The sequence below is a fragment of the Canis lupus genome, chromosome 1 (genome assembly GCF_003254725.2).
Source record: "Canis lupus dingo isolate Sandy chromosome 1, ASM325472v2, whole genome shotgun sequence".
NCBI classification, from domain to species: Eukaryota; Metazoa; Chordata; class Mammalia; order Carnivora; family Canidae; genus Canis; species Canis lupus.
Genome location: NC_064243.1, coordinates 109,537,434 through 109,555,132, shown reverse-complemented (window position 1 = coordinate 109,555,132; position 17,699 = coordinate 109,537,434). Strand labels below are relative to the sequence as shown.

General features: G+C 53.8%; 1 protein-coding gene across 5 annotated transcripts in view; it reads left to right on the top strand.

The window, feature by feature from the left end:
- The first annotated feature begins 3,151 nt into the window (after positions 1 to 3,151).
- The window catches only part of HIF3A (hypoxia inducible factor 3 subunit alpha), a 29,337-nt gene continuing 14,789 nt past the window's right edge, over positions 3,152 to 17,699 (top strand). The window contains exons 1-9 of one of the 5 annotated variants that reach the window (XM_025424573.3): positions 3,152 to 3,209; positions 8,129 to 8,319; positions 9,507 to 9,652; positions 10,941 to 11,025; positions 11,317 to 11,429; positions 11,580 to 11,788; positions 13,665 to 13,771; positions 13,983 to 14,130; positions 17,524 to 17,642. In XM_025424573.3, the coding sequence (XP_025280358.3) occupies positions 3,184 to 3,209; positions 8,129 to 8,319; positions 9,507 to 9,652; positions 10,941 to 11,025; positions 11,317 to 11,429; positions 11,580 to 11,788; positions 13,665 to 13,771; positions 13,983 to 14,130; positions 17,524 to 17,642 (1,144 nt within the window). In that variant the 5' untranslated portion in view covers positions 3,152 to 3,183. Of the gene's footprint in view, positions 3,210 to 4,448; positions 4,583 to 7,682; positions 8,320 to 9,506; positions 9,653 to 10,940; positions 11,026 to 11,316; positions 11,430 to 11,579; positions 11,789 to 13,664; positions 13,772 to 13,982; positions 14,131 to 17,523; positions 17,643 to 17,699 lie in introns of those variants that run through there. The other 4 variants (XM_035712462.2, XM_035712461.2, XM_035712463.2 and 1 more) reach the window with 4 other exon arrangements.

The window sequence follows — 17,699 nt, the reverse complement described above, 5'->3', positions numbered from 1 at the left end:
GGAAGCCAGACAGGACTCATGTCTGACTTGAGAAAGGGGGATGGAGGACGCCTGGGGCTCAGTGGTTGAGTGTCTGCCTTTGGCTCAGGTCGTGATCCCGGGGTCCTGGGATCGAGTCCTGCATCAGGTTCCCCACAGGCAGCTTGCTTCTCCCTCTGCCTGTGTCTTTGCCTCTCTCTGCGTGTCTCTCATGAATACATAAATAAAATCTAAAAAAATTTATAATAAATACATAATTTTTAAAACAGGGGGTGACACAGCATGACTTCCAGGTCCCAGTCATCAAGGAGACACAGCTCCTGCCTATTTCCTCACTCACTTTTCCTCTCCCTTGAGACCCAGCTGCCATGATGTGAGGAAGCCCAAGCAGCCACGGGGCAAGGTCGCATGGAGATGTCCCAGCCGCAGCCCACCGCTGAGGCGCCAGCTGATGGCAGCAACAAGTGCCAGGCAGGTGAACGGGGGAGCTGCAGCTCACTCCAGCACACAGCCCTTGAGTGGTCCCTGCTGATGCCAAGTAGGGTGGAGATGAGCTGCCTGCGTGGAGCCCTGCCTAGATGGCAGTTCATGAGCAAAATAAATCTCTTCGTGGGGTGGTTTGTTTTGTTTTTTAAATATTTTATTTATTGGGGATCCCTGGTGGCTCAGCGATTTAGCGCCTGACATTGGCTCAGGGCATGATCCTGGAGTCCTGGGATCGAGTCCCACATCAGGCTCCCTGCATGGAGCCTGCTTCTCCCTCTGCCTGTGTCTCTGCCTCTCTATCTGTCTCTCATGAATAAATAAATAAAATCTTAAAAAAAAGACTGTCCTGCTCAAGACTCTGCCATAGCTCCCTAGTGCCCTCAGGAGGTCGCCCAAACTTCCTTAACGGCTTTCACCTGCACGCACCACTCCACCACCACCTCTCACCTCTTCTCTTTACCCTCCAGGTTACAGGCAGTCTACTTCTTGGGTCCCTCGCGGTACCAAGCTCTCTCGACTCCACACCATTATATTCACTTCCGTCTGTCCAGAGTACCTTCCCCTAGCCCTCCCTTTACCTTCCTCTCTGCTGTTCATCCTATTCATTCAGATGTCTCCTCCCTAGGAAACCTTGACGGCCTGGGTGAGGAGGCACCTCCACGGAGCTCCCACAGTCCTTGGTGGCTCAGATCACTCTACATTTTAATAACGAGAATGTATCCGCTGAACTTCAGTTCCAGGAACAAACCTTGTTTCTCGAGGCAGACGAGAACTTACCCATTCAGCAAAAATTGGAAACCGTTTCAACAAACACATTTCCCCTATTGCCTTAGCTGCCAGGAACCAGTGAGTGAAGTTTAATGCTAACCCAGATCATAGATGCCCGGCGCATCCGTACATATTTGTGAATTCCGTTTTGATGTGTGTTTAACACGTGCCAGGTTTCCTCGGACGCTCACACTGGCTCTCTGCTATGACTCGCATAGCCTCTGCTTCCTCCTGTAGGACACTGCTTCCCCTGCAGCCCTGTCTAATTTAGGCCTCTTGTTTTCTCATACTCCACATGCCTTCATGCTGGAGCTTGGGAGATATTTCCTTTGTTTAATCAAGACTCTTTCTTTTGGGTGAAAGCAGATGAAACCCGACTCATACTAATCTAAGCACAAAGTAAATGAATAAAGTAATATTTATTTAACAACAGCAACAGCCAAGAAAAGCCAAAATGGTTCTGATATTAAATTGGAGTTTAGGTATGGCTGGATTCAGGTACCCAAGTGCTGATGTCAGGACTATCTTTCACAAAATTTCATTTCTGCCTTCTTCTGTATTGACTTTTATCTTGTAAAGCCTCTTCTTTCCATCAGTTCCAGGCTCACCTCCCACCAGCTGGGCAACTCTAGCAGAAATAAAGAATCTTTTTTCTTTAGTTGCAGCAAATGGTTCTTACTGGGCTGGGTTAGGTCACACATCTTCCCTGAACCAATCTCTGTGACCAGGGAAACAGAATAAACTGATTGGCTGGGTTTGAATCCTAGGTCCCTGGAGCTGGTGCAGGGAGGGTTATGGTCAGCCCTATTTAAATTAAATACAGTAAAACAGGGGCACCTGGGTGGCTCAGTGGTTGAGCGTCTGCCTTTGGCTCAGGTCATGATCCTGGAGTCCTGGGATCGAGTCCTGCACCAGACTCCCTGCTCAGTGGGAATGAATGAATAAATAAAGTCTTAAAAAAAACGACAACAGAATATTACAGAGAGAAGTGGTTCCCTATAAGAAAAATGAGTGAGATACTGGAGAAGGCAAATCCTACAAACTTTGGCTATACTATTCTTTTCCCTGTTCAAAGCTGCATCCAGAAGAAGGGTGCCCTGTGGATTAGTAAACCGTTCCCACACACACACACACACACACACACACACACACACACACTGTTCCCTAGCCAATCCTAAGGCTTTAGCCACTCCTTGGTGACCTTGTACCTTTCTCTTCTTACTTCCCTAGTAGAAAGATACCATTTCTCTGCTCTTTTCAAAAGTGGGTGTGATTGGGTTTGACATATTTACTTGACATAAACGTAATCATTCAGCTGTTGGAACTTGAGAAGGGAGTTAGGGAGGCAAGGAGGTGGGGCTGGGGTGCAGGGGGTGCCAGGCTGGAGGAGCAGGAGCGGGGTGAGGTGGGAGTACTGGCTGCAGGGATGGGACCGAGAGGGAAAGGTGGGGTACAGAGGGGGAGGGATTGGAGAGCCGGGGTGGGGTGGGGGTGGCGAGAAGCGGGGGGATCTCAGGAAGCGACGGAGGAGGCAGAGCTGTGCGACTAGAAGGGCGTGGGACTGGTGGTCCGAGGGGCCCGACCGGGGGCAGGGAATGGAGGGCTGGGCCGGGGCGGCGGGGTAAGGGTCAGGGCGGCCCGGCTGGGCTCGGGAGAGCGCTGGTGCGGGAACTCCGCGCGAGGGGCCGGGCCAGGGGGCGAGGAAGTCCGCGGCGAGGGGTGTGGCTGGGGGGCGGCGGACGCCGCGGTGCCCCCCCACCGCTGGAGCTCCAGGTCCTCGCCTCTGGTCCCGCCTCTTTCTCGGAAGTGACACACCCGCCGACCAACCGGAGCCGCGGGCCGGGCGCGGCGCAGCCAATGGCGCGGCGGGGGCGGGGCTGGGGAGGGGGCTCGCGGGGCAGGGGAGGGGGCTAGGGGCCTCGAAGGGCTCGGGAGCGGCGACGGCGAGCCATGGCGCTGGGGCTCCAGCGCGCAAGGTACCGGGGTTCGGGGCAGGAATGCTCGGAGTCGGGGGGCTCTCCTTCCAGGGACCCCTGAGCCGGGCGGGGGATGCGCGGGTCCAGCCGAGGACGCCCCAGGACGCGCGGCTGGAGGCCCGTCCCCGCCGCACCCTCCAGCCTGCAGATTGCAGGGGAGGGGGATTGCCCCGCCCCTCTAGCCTGGAGTGACTTCAGGGTGGTGATCCCCAATTTCCTGCCGCTCCGGGTTCGCTTTCCCTCCTGGTTCCAGGGTCCCCACGGAATTGGGGGTGCCCGGGCTTCTGCGGGAGCGGGCGGCATTCTCCTTCCACATCCTGAACCTACTGGCCTCCGAATTCCCAGCAATGAGGTTGTTCCTTGCCCCCGGACCCCTGGGATCCTAGGGTTCATGGGATACCCCCAAACTAAGCCTTCCCAGATACAGGGACTCCCTTGGAACGAGGAGTCAGATGCTGAGTTCGGGAGAAGAGAGATGCCCTATAATTGGATGCTCTCCGACAATCTCTCAAACCTTGGGTTCCCTAGACATAAGCAGAGGGGGTCCCCTTTCAGAAGCTACCTGGGACCGTTCCCAGGGACCTTTTTGTACCCTTTTGAAAGGTGGAGTCACCTCTTTTAATAACGGAGAAACAGCCTGACCCTCTTCCCACAGTCTAGTCCCTTATCTCCCTCCCCACCCCCACTCAGGGCCCGGGTCTGGGGACAGGGTCACCCCAGCCAAGCCCTATTTGGGGAATCCCCCATGGAGGGTGCTGTGCCTGGTTCAGTGCAAGCCTTCCTGGGAGCACCTCCCCTGCCAGAGTGTTCAGCTGGGTCCTCCTGGCCAGAGGGTAGGTTTCTGTGATCACCGCCCAGCAGGTGCAGATGTGCTGAGTGCTCTGGGTCCGATGCCAGAGGGTCTATCTGGCTATGTTTTCGTGGGGCCCCGGAAAATCCTGCAGGCCCTCGGTTTCCTTGTCCAATCTGAGGCATCCAGTAAGCCTCACCCCCTTCCCTCCTCCCTGGCTTCACAGGTCTGATTGGATCTGTCCACAACACCATGTTTTTTAGCCCCCACACCCCACCCCTGCCTCACTGTTCCCCCCTTCAGTTCTATTCCAGTCTCTGGCTCCCGGCCTGCAGGAACTCCATCCCATTCCTTCTGGACCAGCCTCAGCCCGGCCCCTCCCAGCGCCCCCTCCTGGCTGGGTGGGGGCCCCTCCTGGCTGAGCTGGGGCGCTCCCCCTTCCCCACCAAGGCCAACCCTTTCCTGTGGTGTCATCCCAGTGCTGCGCACCACCCACTCATAACTCGCACCCGGATCCCGGCCACGCTCCGTCCCCTCCTGCACCCCTAGGATGGCACTTGGGCCAAAGGGGGCCTGGGTGATGGTGAGTGGGCCCCCATACCTCCTCACCCCCTTCCTTTCTTCCAGCTCAGGCATATTACCATCCCACCCCGGGGCAGGGATGTTCTTAGAAGGTCTCTGATGGGTGTAAGGGCCCCGGGTGCCCCCCAGATCAGAGGGTTCCCAGAGAAGATGGGACTTTGGGTACAGGCACCCCACTGGATTACCATATCCTTGGGAATGAGCAGAGGTGGAGGCAGAGAGATTCCTCCTGACTGAGCCCACCCAAGTCCTTTCTCAAACCCAAACCCTGCCTCTGGCCTCGCAGTGCCAAGAGGGGTCCATGCCCAGATACAACCTAAGGCCCCCTAGATCCTCTACACTTTTTTCATGACCCCCCCCCCCCAATATCCAGCTCAGTGTCAGAAGAGAGAGGGCCAAGAGCAGCCCCGAGTGTGGCTCAGGGTCTTCCTACTTTATCTATGCCTTTGCTCTCTGGTGGCAGGTTCTTCAGAGGTGGGCTTCTCCCTCTCTTAGTTGGGGGATGGGGGCACCACGCCCCAGCCCCCATTCCCAGGCCTCACCCTGGGGCCTCCAGACCCTGGTCCCGCCCCCTGTTCTCTGCTGGAACACAGAGGAAGGGTGGCAGGGTTCCAGCTGCACGTCCCAAGCTGGGCAGAGTGCCAGGGGGCTGGACCAGGGCTGGGCATGGGGCCAGCTGGGGAGACTGGCCAGCTGGGGAAATCCGGAGGCAGCAGAGGTGGGACAAGGGAAAGGCATGGAGGCCACCGGGCAAAGAGGGGCAGGGTGGAGACCCCCGGAGTGGACGTGCCCACCCAGGCATGGCAGTTAAGAGCACAGACTGCAAAGTCAGGTTCAGATCCCAGCTCATCTGCTTCCTGGATGTGTGGCCTTGTGCCAGTGACTGCCTCTCTAAGCCCCGGTAACATATCCTAGAAGATGGGGGTCATACCTCTCCTTACCCAAGACGAGGAGCAGTGAGGGAACTGATCTTTGGGGCAGGATACCCCACAGGTGTGCAATAAGCTTGGTAGCAGTGTTCTGGGCAGAAGTAGATACACAGTCAGTCGGACTGGGGTGTGGTTGGAACATGGGGTGGTTCTGGGGTGGAGGGCCCCAATTACCACTTGGGTTACTTGGGCCAGTGATCCCATTGCTCTGAGCCTCAGGTTCAGGCCCTGGGAAAGGGAGATCACTTTCCCTGCTGCGGAGGGCTATTGAGAGGATTGAAGGTGGTGGTGGTGGTGGTGGGGTTTCTAGCTCCTTGAGTGCTCAGTACAGCAAAGTGATCATTATTCTTACTGTCATGATGGTTTGGTCTACTTCCAAGGCGCTTGTGCGAAAGTCGTGTGTGTAATTGCACCCACACCACGCCACAGGGTCACCACCAAAGCCCACGGGGGTCTCCAGGGAGCAAAAGACTCCTGAGCCTTCCATTCCTGATGTGGACAAAGAAGGAATAATGAAAAGCTTAACCTTCTCGGTGGCACTAATCAATTGCCAGGCCCTATTCTAAGTCCTTGACGTATATAAATTCATTTTAATCTTTAAAACAACCCTGTGGGGTTGTGGTGCTATGTTCAGGGAAGCCCTATGATTTGTCCCAAAGTTACACAGCTAATAAGTAGTGGAGTGAGACTGGAACCCTGAACCAGAGGAACTAGTCCCTACTCTGTTGAACGAAAGGCTAGAGACCCAGGCGTCTCTGAAGCCAGCGAGAGGCCCACACTTCCTGCCAGAAGAGTATCCAGAGATCAGGCTGGGAGCTGGAAGGAGGGTCCTGCTGCAGCCACCAGCTGGCTCTTTCTATGGAGGGAGAAGCCACGGAGAGGATTACAGAGCCCAGCTGCCCAGGGAGGTGGGGGGCCGGCCCCACCCCCATTCCCGTTCTCACTCCCTCTTCCCTCTGTCTGGGCCCCCAGCTCAGTGAGGCCCGCCCACCCCCACCCTCTGGGCAGGAAGACAAACAGGGCTGGAACAGAACAGAACAGGACAGGACGGAATGTCCTCCGGGCAGAGCAGGACTGGGGGCCCCTGCCTCCCACCAGCCAGGGAGGAGGGGATGGGGGTGATCACTGGCTCCCTCCACCGTTCCACCCAGCCTGCCCCCTCCTGTGCCTCCCAGTGGTTGCACTGAGTTTTTTCCCCTCTGCGGCCTGACAGGACAGTCCCCTCCCCTCTCCGTCATGCCTGGGGGTGGGGCTGCAGGTCTGCTGTGTGCGAGCGAGGTTGATACCATGCCCAGGAGTGGCCTCTGGTTTTTGGAAGGGCCAGCCTCCCTTCCTAGAGTTCTGCTTCTCCTGGGTGGGTCACAAGGAAGGAATCAGAAGAAGATGGAAGGCTTTGGAACCGCACTCCCTGAGTTCAGATCCCGGCTCTGCCAGTTACTAGCTTTGTGACTTTTTGTTACCAGGGACTTTACCTTTCAGAGCTTCCGTGTCCCTTTTGTGAAATGGAAGTTTAAGGTGGGATTGAATGAGTACTTAGTGCCAGACACGCACGTGCTGCTCAGCAAATCATAACTGCTTGTTAATGGTTTTATCAATATTATTAATATGGAGAAGATAACGCATACTATACTATATATAATGTACTCTAATCTTTTCTTTTTTATCAAAAACCATGTTGTTTGGACTTGGACATTTAAGACAGTGAGAAGCAGTAACCTGGAGATACACCCAGGACCACAGAACAGAGAAAACTGAAGAGTTCAGGCAGACAATTGTTCAAATCTGACTTCACTCCTTAGGGGGCAAGCCCTGCAACCTCTCTGTGCCTTGGTTTCCTCATCTGTTCAATGGGGATAACGTTACTACCTTCTCTCTGGGGTTGTCTGAGCTCTAAGGGGGTTAATGTAAGTTACCCACTTGGCACAGGGAACTGATGGCAAAAAGCTGGATAAGTGACAGATATTTCTGACAAAACCGTACCCATCCTTCTCCCAACCCCACACGTAGAAGTCAGGCATTTGAAGCAGATTCAAGGGCAGGGGTGAGTGGTTAGCTGTTGGCTCCACAGAACACTGGGGTTGGTTCGCTGTGTCACATTGGCAGGGCCCTTGTTGGTGGGTGGTTGGACTTTGAGATCTGTGTTCTAAGATTCTGAGGATTCAGCTCAGCTGAGGAGGGGAAAGGGCAGGAGAGAGGGGGTTCTGGGAGGCTGCAGGGCAGGGGGCCCGGAGGCTGCTGACATCTTCATGTTCCCTCCCTTTCCTGGCTTGGGGCCAGCTCGGCCAGCCCCCTCCCAGCAGGAGGCCTCTTGGTCCCCTGGCGTCCCAAGCCCGGGGAACAAACAGCAGATAAGTCAGGGAGGGGACAGCGGCCCCGCTGGGGGCAGCCCGGGCAGGCTCGGGGACAGATAAAACCGTGGCTAGGAGCTGCCCCAGAATATAACCGTAGCAGGGCCCAGAGAGCTCCGGAAACTCGCCCGGGCCGCACGGCGAGACGTGCGCGGTGGCGGCCCTGCCGTCCGCGAGCCCGGGCCCCATGTGGCAGCGCCCCACGTGCATGTCCCACGCAGCTCCTTCCGCCCCGCGGGCGCCGCCAGTGAACGCTGCCGACGCCCGCAGGTCGAGCACGGAGCTGCGCAAGGAGAAGTCCCGGGATGCGGCCCGCAGCCGGCGCAGCCAGGAGACCGAGGTGCTGTACCAGCTGGCGCACACGCTGCCCTTCGCGCGCGGGGTCAGCGCGCACCTGGACAAGGCCTCCATCATGCGCCTCACCATCAGCTACCTGCGCATGCACCGCCTCTGCGCCGCAGGTGAGCCCCGCCCCCCGGGAAGTCCCACCTTGGCAAGGCCCCGCCCCCTACCTCCTTCCCGGCGGAGCCCCTTCCCCTGGGGGCCAGCCCGACGAGGCCCCGCCCCCTGGGGAAGCCCCACCTCTTTCGAGTTAGACTTCCAAGGACTAGGAGGAGGCCGGAGGCCGGCCGGCTCCCTTAGCGCTTCAACCCTCAGGGTTTGGTCCCCAGGGAGAGAGACCTTCTTGCAATAAATATCCCTGGGAGGCTTAGCTGCCCAACTTTTTTTTTTTTTTAATTCTATTTATTTATGAGAGACACACAGAGAGAGGCAGAGACATAGGCAGAGGGAGAAGCAGGGTCCCCGCGGGGAGCCCGATGCGGGACTCGATCCCAGGGCTCCGGATCACGACCTGAGCCGAAGGCAGGCGCTCAATCGCTGAGCCACCCGGGCGTCCCACTGCCCAACTTTTAATGACTACTTAAGAGAGTCCCCTCCCAAGCTCCCTGGGTCCATGGCCCCTCCCCTGAGTAGCCATCCTCTTGAATTCCCACACCGTTGGAGTTCTATCCTGCTGGGGGTTTTTATACACACACACACACACACACACACACACACACACTTTGGAATCTCCAGGACCCTGAAAAAGATTTTATTTATGAGGGATGTGGAGCCATCTTCTGGCAGGTTCTGCCCATGAGACTTCCCTGCCCCATAGAATTTTCCTTCTCTGGGAGGCTCAGCCCCTTTACTATTCTGTCATCTGGGAGTCCCTGCTTCCTTAGAATTTTGCCCATCTACAAGGTCCTGCCCCCAAAATTCTGAAATTCTGAACCTCTGGGAGGCTTGCCGCACCCCCCCCCCCTTAGAATTCTGACTCCTTCTAGCCCCTTAAATTTTGACCCCTGGGAATCCCATCCTCTTAGAAGTCTGCCCTCCATCCAAGGAGGCCACCCCCCCTTGAATTCTATTCTCCTGGGAGACCCCCACCTCCTTAGACTTCTGTGCCCCAGAGAAGCCCTGTCCCCTTACGATTATAATCCATGGTGGCCCTGCCTTCCTTGGAATTCCCAAGCCACTGGCATATGTTCTTGCACACCTGGGGGCATCTATAAGTTCTACTAAATGAGGGAAGGCAGAGGGAGGCTAGCCAGGGTGGATCCATGGCTGACTAGAGACACCCCATCCACCCTGGCCCGGACACCAGGGGAGTGGAACCAGGTGGGAGCAGGGGGCGAAGCTCTGGATGCCTGCTACCTGAAGGCCCTGGAGGGCTTCGTCATGGTGCTCACTGCCGAGGGAGACATGGCTTACCTGTCGGAGAATGTCAGCAAACACCTGGGCCTCAGTCAGGTGAGAGGAGCTGCCAGCTTTGTGCCTGGCCCTGTGCAGGGGATGCTGGGTTACAGAGGCGATGGAGACTGCCTGAGCCCTGTCTTTACAGGGCTCACAGCACAGAGGGGAGACAGATGTGTCATCACACAGGAAGATTCAGAACAGCCAGGGCTGGGATGGGGCAGCCTAGGGGGCCCCTCGGGGGAAGGGGGTTACCTGAGCCAGCCTCAGTGGGGAATCAAAGGCTTCCTGGGAAAGAAGACATCTGAGCTGAAACCTGAAGGCCTCTAGCCAGTCAGAAGGTATGGGGAATGGATGGGAACAGCGAAGACTGGCAGTGTTCATGGTGGAGGGAACAGAATATGCAAAGACCCAGAGGTGAGATAAAATAGAGAATTTGAGGTAAAGAAAGAGGTGTGTCCTGGCTACGTGCTGAGTGCAGTGGGAAAGGAGAGAGAAAAAAGTTTAGAGAAGTCAACAGAGCTAGATGCCTTAGGGCCAAATCAGGTTTATTGCCAGGGCACTGGGGAGCCATGGAAGGATATTCAGCAGGGGAGAGACTGTGAGAGAGGTAGAATCGGATTTAGGATTTGGAGATCTCCCTTGTGGTGCACACAGAGGTGGAGTTGGAGGGAAGAGACTAGAGGCTAGAGGGTCCATTCACAGGGAGGGGTGTGGGGCCCTGGGTGGGAGAAGAAGAATCCCCAGAGGCCTGGGGATGGGAAGGCAGGAGACACAGGTGGAGAGGTGCACCTTTGCACCTGCTGTTCCCTCTTTGCACTTGCTGTTCCCTCTTTCCAGAACACTGCAGAGAGCCACATGACCACCTCACTGGCTTGGTTCAGCAGTTTGTGTAAATATCACCTCAAGACACGGACTCTGACCATGGCCTCTAAGATAGCATCCCCTCATTTCATGGCCTTACACTAGTTTTCTTCATTTCCTTACCATATTGTTTTATATCTCTGTTGTTTTGTTGTATTTGTTTCCTTATGGACCATCTGCCCCGCTAGCCAATAAGCTCTGAGAAGCAGGGATTTTGCCTGTGTGGCACAGCTTTGCCTACCATCTAGAAGAGGGCCTGGCTATAGCAGGTGCCGAAGAGATGGTTGCTCAGTGAGTGTGTGAGTGAATGAATGAAGACAAGTGAATGAATGAATGAATGGACTAGTGAAGTAATCCAGGCTCATGAATTTGGGCAGGGATGGTGAGGATGGGTAGGAAGGGGCGGGTCAGAGGCCCTGGTAAAAGTGCTCTTCCTCCTAGACACCCCCTATATCCACCCCCCCCCCCCCCGCCCCGGCAGCTTGAGCTCATCGGACACAGTATCTTTGATTTCATCCATCCCTGCGACCAAGAGGAGCTCCAGGACGCGCTGACTCTGCGGCAGAGTGAGTTCTTCTGAGGCCTCTGACCCTGGTCATAGGTGCCAAGGCTCCACCCGTCCCTCAGCACATCCCCTCCTCCTCTGGAAGCCTGGACTGAGGGAGATGGGAAGAGGGGGACACAGCCCTGCCCTGGGGTATCTGAGGGAGGATTCCCTACTCCTGGGGGCCCTTGCTGGAGGCTGCGACCTTTGAGGCCAGGGAGATTTTAGTAAGCAGGATTTTGGAGGGAATTGGGCCCTGTCCAGAGCCACCTGGTGACCTGCTCATCCCCATCCCTGTGGCCCCCCACCCCAGGCCTATCCAAAAAGAAGCCGGAGGTCCCCACCGAGCGCTGCTTCTCCCTGCGCATGAAGAGTACTCTCACCAACCGTGGGCGCACCCTCAACCTCAAGGCAGCCACCTGGAAGGTGTGCAGGGCCTGGCCTGGGGTGGGTCAGGGGTTTCTCCTTCTCAGCTTCTGGGGGGAAGGGAGGGGAGGGCCCACAGAGACATACCTCCCAGCCCCATTGGGAGCCCCAGGCCCACGTGAATTACCGCCTTGTCCCCGCCCAAACTAGGTGCTGCACTGCTCTGGACACATGAGGGTCTACAAGCCCCCTGCACAGGCTTCCCCAGCGGGGAGCCCCAACTTGGAGCCTCCTTTGCAATGCCTGGTGCTCATCTGTGAAGCCATCCCCCACCCGGGCAGCTTGGAGCCCCCACTAGGCCGGGGGGCCTTCCTCAGCCGCCACAGCCTGGACATGAAGTTCACTTACTGTGATGAGAGGTGGGCAGGAGTCCCACGGCCCATCCACCCCCACTCCCCCCCCCACCCCCCCCAACCTCCACTGGCCCAGCTCCTCCTCTTCCTTTCTGCCCCAGTCACTCGCTGGTCCTTTTCCTGCCTCCCCACCCCCTCCCCTGGTTCTCCATCTGATCCACTTCTGTCTCTCTCTAATGCTATCTCTCTCTGTCTCTGTGTGGCTGGCTGTCCTTGAATTCTCTGTGGGTCTTTTTACCTTGTGTTCTCTCTCTGTGCTCTTTGAGTCTTCCTTACTCTCTCTCTCTCTGTCCCTCTGTCGCTTTCCCTAAATGAATCCGTCTGTTTGAAGCAGTTAGCGCAGTGCCCAACACGGAAGGCAGCACTCAGCACACTGCCCTAACCCACCCCCCTAGCCTTTCCTTCCTCTCCTTTTCTTCCCTCTTCCCTCTCTCCCTTTGGCTCTTCCTGTTCCTGCATCTTCCTTCCTTCCCTCCGTCCTGGAGTCGCTTGGGAATGGCAAGTCTGGGCTCTGTTGTCGGGCTTGGGTTTAAAGCCTGGCTGTGTACCCTTCACTACACGCCGGCACCTCTCTGTGCTGTGCTCTCCAGTCTCTCCTGTGGAGTGAGAGACCAGAACCTCCTTAGAGCAGCTGTTCTGAGCACTCAGTGGGTTGCCCAGTGCAGAGCGCTATAGATGTGTGTGTGTGTGTGTGTGTGTGTGTGTGTGTTGTAAGATTTTATTTATTCATGTGAGACACAGAGAGAGAGAGAGGCTGAGACACAGGCAGAGGGAGAAGCAGGCTCCATGCAGTGAGTCTGATGCAGGACTTGATCCCAGGACCCCGGGATCACGACCTGAGGCAAAGGCAGATGCTCAACCACTGAGCCACTCAGGCACCCCTAAAAGTGTGTTTTTTTTAAAAAAATCTTTTTTTCATTAAGTGGGGCTTTAACTTGTGACCCTGAGATCAAGAGTCTCCATGAAGCATGCTCCACCAACTAAGCCAGCCAAGAGCTGCGAGAATATTTTTTAATCATTATCATCATTATTACTTTCTATTTTATTCATTTTTTCCAATCTTTCATTTTGTGGTTCTGGGGGGAAGAACCTCTCCTGCCATGCAGCTGTAGCAATCACCATAAGCCAAGTGGCTCAAAACATCACAGACCTCTGGAGGTCAGAAGCCTGAAATGAGTTAGATTTTTTTTTTTTTTTAAGATTTTACTTATTTATTTGAGAGAGAGCCAGAGAGCACAAGCAGGGAGAGCAGTGAAGGCAGAGGGGGAAGCAGGCTTCCTGCTGAGAGGAAGCCTGATGTGGGGCTCGATCTCAGGACCCTGGAATCATGATCTGAACTGAAGGCAGATGCTTAGTGGACTGAGCCATCCAGGTGCGGCGCCCCTGAAATGAGTTTATGGAGCTAAAGCCAAAGGCCTCATTCCTTCTGAAGGTTCCTTGCCTTAAAATCTTCTGGAATCTTCCTACATTCCTTGGTTTGGAACCCCTTTCTCTATCTTCAAAACACAAGGCCCTGCCTTCCGCCTCCATCAGCACAGTCCTGTTCTCTGTATCCCTCTTGTGAGGGCCCCTGTCGCCACACTGGGCCCACCTGGCTCATCTAGATAAAGCTCCGCATCTCAAGATCTTTCACTTAATCAGCCACCCATGGTCCCATTGGCCTGGGAGGTTGCAGTAGTCACAGGTCCCCAGGATTAGGAGACAGACCTCTCTGGGGACCACTAATTCAGCCTATCATAACCCCTTTTCTATTTCTTACTCTCCCTTTCTCTCTGTTACAACCCCATCTGTCTCTGTCCTGGCAGCTTCATCCCCATGTCCCCTAGCCCCACCCTCCACCTCAGCCAGTTGAACTGACCAGGCCCCACTGCACCCACCCCAGGATCGCAGAGGTCGCTGGCTACAGCCCTGATGACCTGATTGGCTGCTCTGCCTATGAGTACATTCACGCTCTGGACTCGGACGCCGTTGGCCAGAGCATCCACACCCGTACGTGAGACTTCCTGGCACTCTGAAACCAGCCCCCCAGCTCCCCATGCTCCAGAGAGCCTTACCCACAAACCCGATCCCGGCTCCCTGCTCCCCACACCCCAAGGAACCTTCTCTTTCCTGGTCCCCATACCCAAGCCCCTGCCCCTAGCACCTTCTTGCCCCATTTGTCCCTTCTGGGGCCCTGACCCCTCCCCGTCCCCTTCCCCAGTGCTGAGCAAGGGCCAGGCAGTAACGGGGCAGTATCGCTTCCTGGCCCGGAGTGGTGGCTATCTGTGGACCCAGACTCAGGCCACAGTGGTGTCAGGGGGCCGGGGTCCCCATTCTGAGAGTATCGTCTGCGTCCACTTCTTGATCAGGTAAGTGTGAGGGGGCATGTGTGGGTCTGATCTGTGTGTGTGTGGATAGGTGTGTGTGCATACAGCGTGCGTGTGTTGTGCATCCAACTCTGAGAGGGAGTGTTCACATGTGCACGTATGCAGAGCATGTGTGACTAAATGCACACAGATGTGTCTGCATGTACACACATATGCATGGGTGTGCGCACACCCATGCACATGTGTGCACTGTTCACTGAAATGGAAAAGGACTCTATATTCAATTTAAAGTGAGAAATACAGCAGAAAAAAAAAAAAAGAAATACAGCAGAATCGTGGGGGCTTTTTAAAAAATTAAAGTGTAATTTACATATAATGAATTCACTTTTTGGTATACAGCTCTCTGAGTTTTGACAAAGATGTGCGATTGTGAATCGCTTCTACAATCAAGGTATAGAGAATCACCCGAAAACATTCTGTCATAGTGAATCCCACCCCACCCCCCAGCCCCTGGCCACCAAGAGCTGTTCTCTGACCCTAGGCTTTTGCCTTTTCCAGAATGTCAGGTTCATGGAATCCTACAGTATGGAGCATTTTGAGTCTGGCATCTTTCACGTAGCATAATATATTTAAAACATCTCCATTGTGTGTATGAGACGCTCCTTTTTAATGCTGAGTGGTGTTCTATGGTATGAATATGAACAGACCAGAGTTTGTTTACCATTCACCAGTTGGAGGACATTTGGGCTGGTTCCTATTTCGGGTGATTACGAAAAAAGCTACTGTAAACATTCTCATAGAAGATTTTGTGAGATCATGTTTTCATTTCCCTTGGGTAAACACCTAGGCATGGAGTAGATGGGTCATATGGTCAGTGTATATTTAACTTCACAAGAAACCACCAGGTCGTTTTACAAAAAGGCGGCACCATTTTGCATTCCCACCAGCCCTGCAAGGGTTCCCGTTCCTCTGCATGGCTGCCAGCATTTTGTATTGTCTGTTTTTGTCTTCTTTTAATTTTAACCATTCTAATGGATGTGCACTGGTAAATCACAGGCTCTCCTCCACTGCATTAAGCATATTAGAAGTTTTTACCATGACAACATTGTGGCGAGGGCAGCAAATTACCACAGAAGACAAAATTACAGCTTTTCTTTGCAAATTAACTTCCAGGACATGGTATCAATTTCTAAAGCCTTAGGAGTTTTCTTACGTCTTTTTGATCAAGGACAGATTCTTTCTTTGTTTAAGATTTTACTTATTTATTCATGAGAGACACACAGAGAGAGGCTGAGGCACAGGCAGAGGGAGAAGCAGGCTCTTCGGGAAGCCCAATGCAGTACTCAGTTCCAGGGCCCCGGGATCATGACCTGGGCTGAAGGCAGACGCTCAACCACTGAGCCACCCAGGCACCCCTGATCGAGGACAGATGCTATTAGAAAACAGAAATGGGTAGAGGCGTCTGCGTGGCTCAGTTGGTTAAGCATCCAGCTCTTCATCTCAGCTCGGCTCTCCATCTTGCAGTCCTGAGTTCAAGCCCTGCATTGGGCTCCATGTTGGGCATGGAACTTACTTAAAAAAAAAAAAAAAAAAAGCAAGTAACAGGAATATCCATATGAATCTTTGTATTGCACAAGAAAACAAGACTGATCATCTAGGGGTTCTCATTTTAACACCTTTCCGAATCAGAGTCTTTGAATAGCTTGTAGAGGTGGCAAGAGGCCTCCCATTGCCATTGTCACTGCAAATGAGAGGGGGCCTATCCCCCCCCTTCTGGAAATGTCTTTTATTCATTGTGAGGATTTGCTTTTCTATGGCCTGGCCATGTGATTTCAGTCTTCTTTACTCTAAGCAAAGAGCAGGCCTGGCAGAAATGGGTGAGGAAAGAATAGGAGTTTACTTAATGATAGTGAAATAAGGAGTATATGGTGTTAATTGCCCTTGTTCTGTGTACTTGTTGTGTGGTGTGCAGTTGCATGGCTATCTGTGTGTCAGGTGGTAATACTCTGTATATAAGAACCCCTTCCCTTCCACAACTGAGCCTCCATCCATTGCAGTGAGCAATTGCTTTATAAGGAAAGAAACTCATTTACACGGGCATTGCTGAATCTTCAGCACCCAGAACAGCGCCTGGCACCTAGTAGTTGTTCAATAAACAATAATCGCAAATACTTACATAGAGCTCACCATGTGTCAGGCATAGTTCTATGCATTTGATATGCATTAGCCCACTTAGGCCTCATAACAACTTGGGGAGGAGGTATTATTATATTGCCTCTTTACAGGGAAGGAAAATGAGGCACAGAGAGGTTCAGCCGCATGCTCAAGGTCACACAGCTCAAAAGTGGCATGGTAGGGATTTGAACCCAGGCCACTGCCTGCAGAGCCATTGCTCTTAGCCATCAGGCAGTACTAGTTGTCTAGGAAATGTTTATGGAATGAACGAATGAGTGAACTTCATGTGCTGAATATGCACACGTGTGAGCGTGGAGAGCATGGATTATGCATCCATATCTGTCTGTGTATACACTTGGGGGTATATGAGCATTGCTGTTCTCCTGTGTACCATGCGTGTGTACATGTGTGACATGTGCGTGCTTGTGTTTTTCAAAGGGGATGGGGTGGCTTTGGTCCAGCCTAAATTGGGATGTGTCCAGCCCAGAAGGGATTTGGTGAGGGTGGGGAAGGGGTTGTAGCTTCTCAAAGAGCTGGTGGGAGGACCACCCACAGGCCCTCCTGCATATTGTTATGCAAATGAGATGCAAACAAGGGTCTGGTCTTCAGCCCCCAGACCAATTCTCCAAAAGCCAGTTCCCTCAGCGAACATTTGGGTTGTCTGAGCAGCTAGAGACTGGGGGGAAGGGAGGCACGGGGGACATAAGAAGGATATATTTATAAATCCATTCCCTTGAATATGAAAAATGTCTATGAATAGAAACTTCATAAATAAAATCTTATTCATTAAAATATATCCCTCTGAATTCTTCATATTTGGTAATGTAAGAATGTTAAATATATATACTTAATCAGTCATTTCTAAGAATATGTTTATAAGCAAATATAAAGAGAATATTTTGTTCTTATGCCTTTTTATTCTCCCCTTCTCTGTCCCTTGTCACCCCCGCCCCCACCCGTCTCCCCTCTCTACCCAGGCTGTGCTAAATGCCAACTCTTTTTTTTTCTGTCTCCTTCCACAGAGAGAGCTTGGGAAGACACACATAATTTTATTTTAAAAGCTATTATCATAAAAAGCATTCAACAAAAATTAAATCCTTAAAGGCAACAAGTAAATGTGGCACATTATTTTCTGCACAATGCCCTTCTGCCCCTGAACGAGATCGCCTCCTATGACAGGACGTCATCTGAAGGGGCTGCCTGGGCTGGGGGCCGAGGATGCTCCCTGACTTCCACTCCCCTTTTTGCCCTGTACCCCAGCCGGGTGGAAGAGACCGGAGTGGTGCTGTCCCTGGAGCAAACGGAGCGACACTCTCGCAGACACTCTCAGCGGGGCACCCCCTCCCAGAAGGACACCCCTAATCCCGGGGACAGCCTTGGTATGGGACAGGGCCGGGACCGGGAGGGGTTGTGGCTCCAGAAAAGCCCAAATGCCT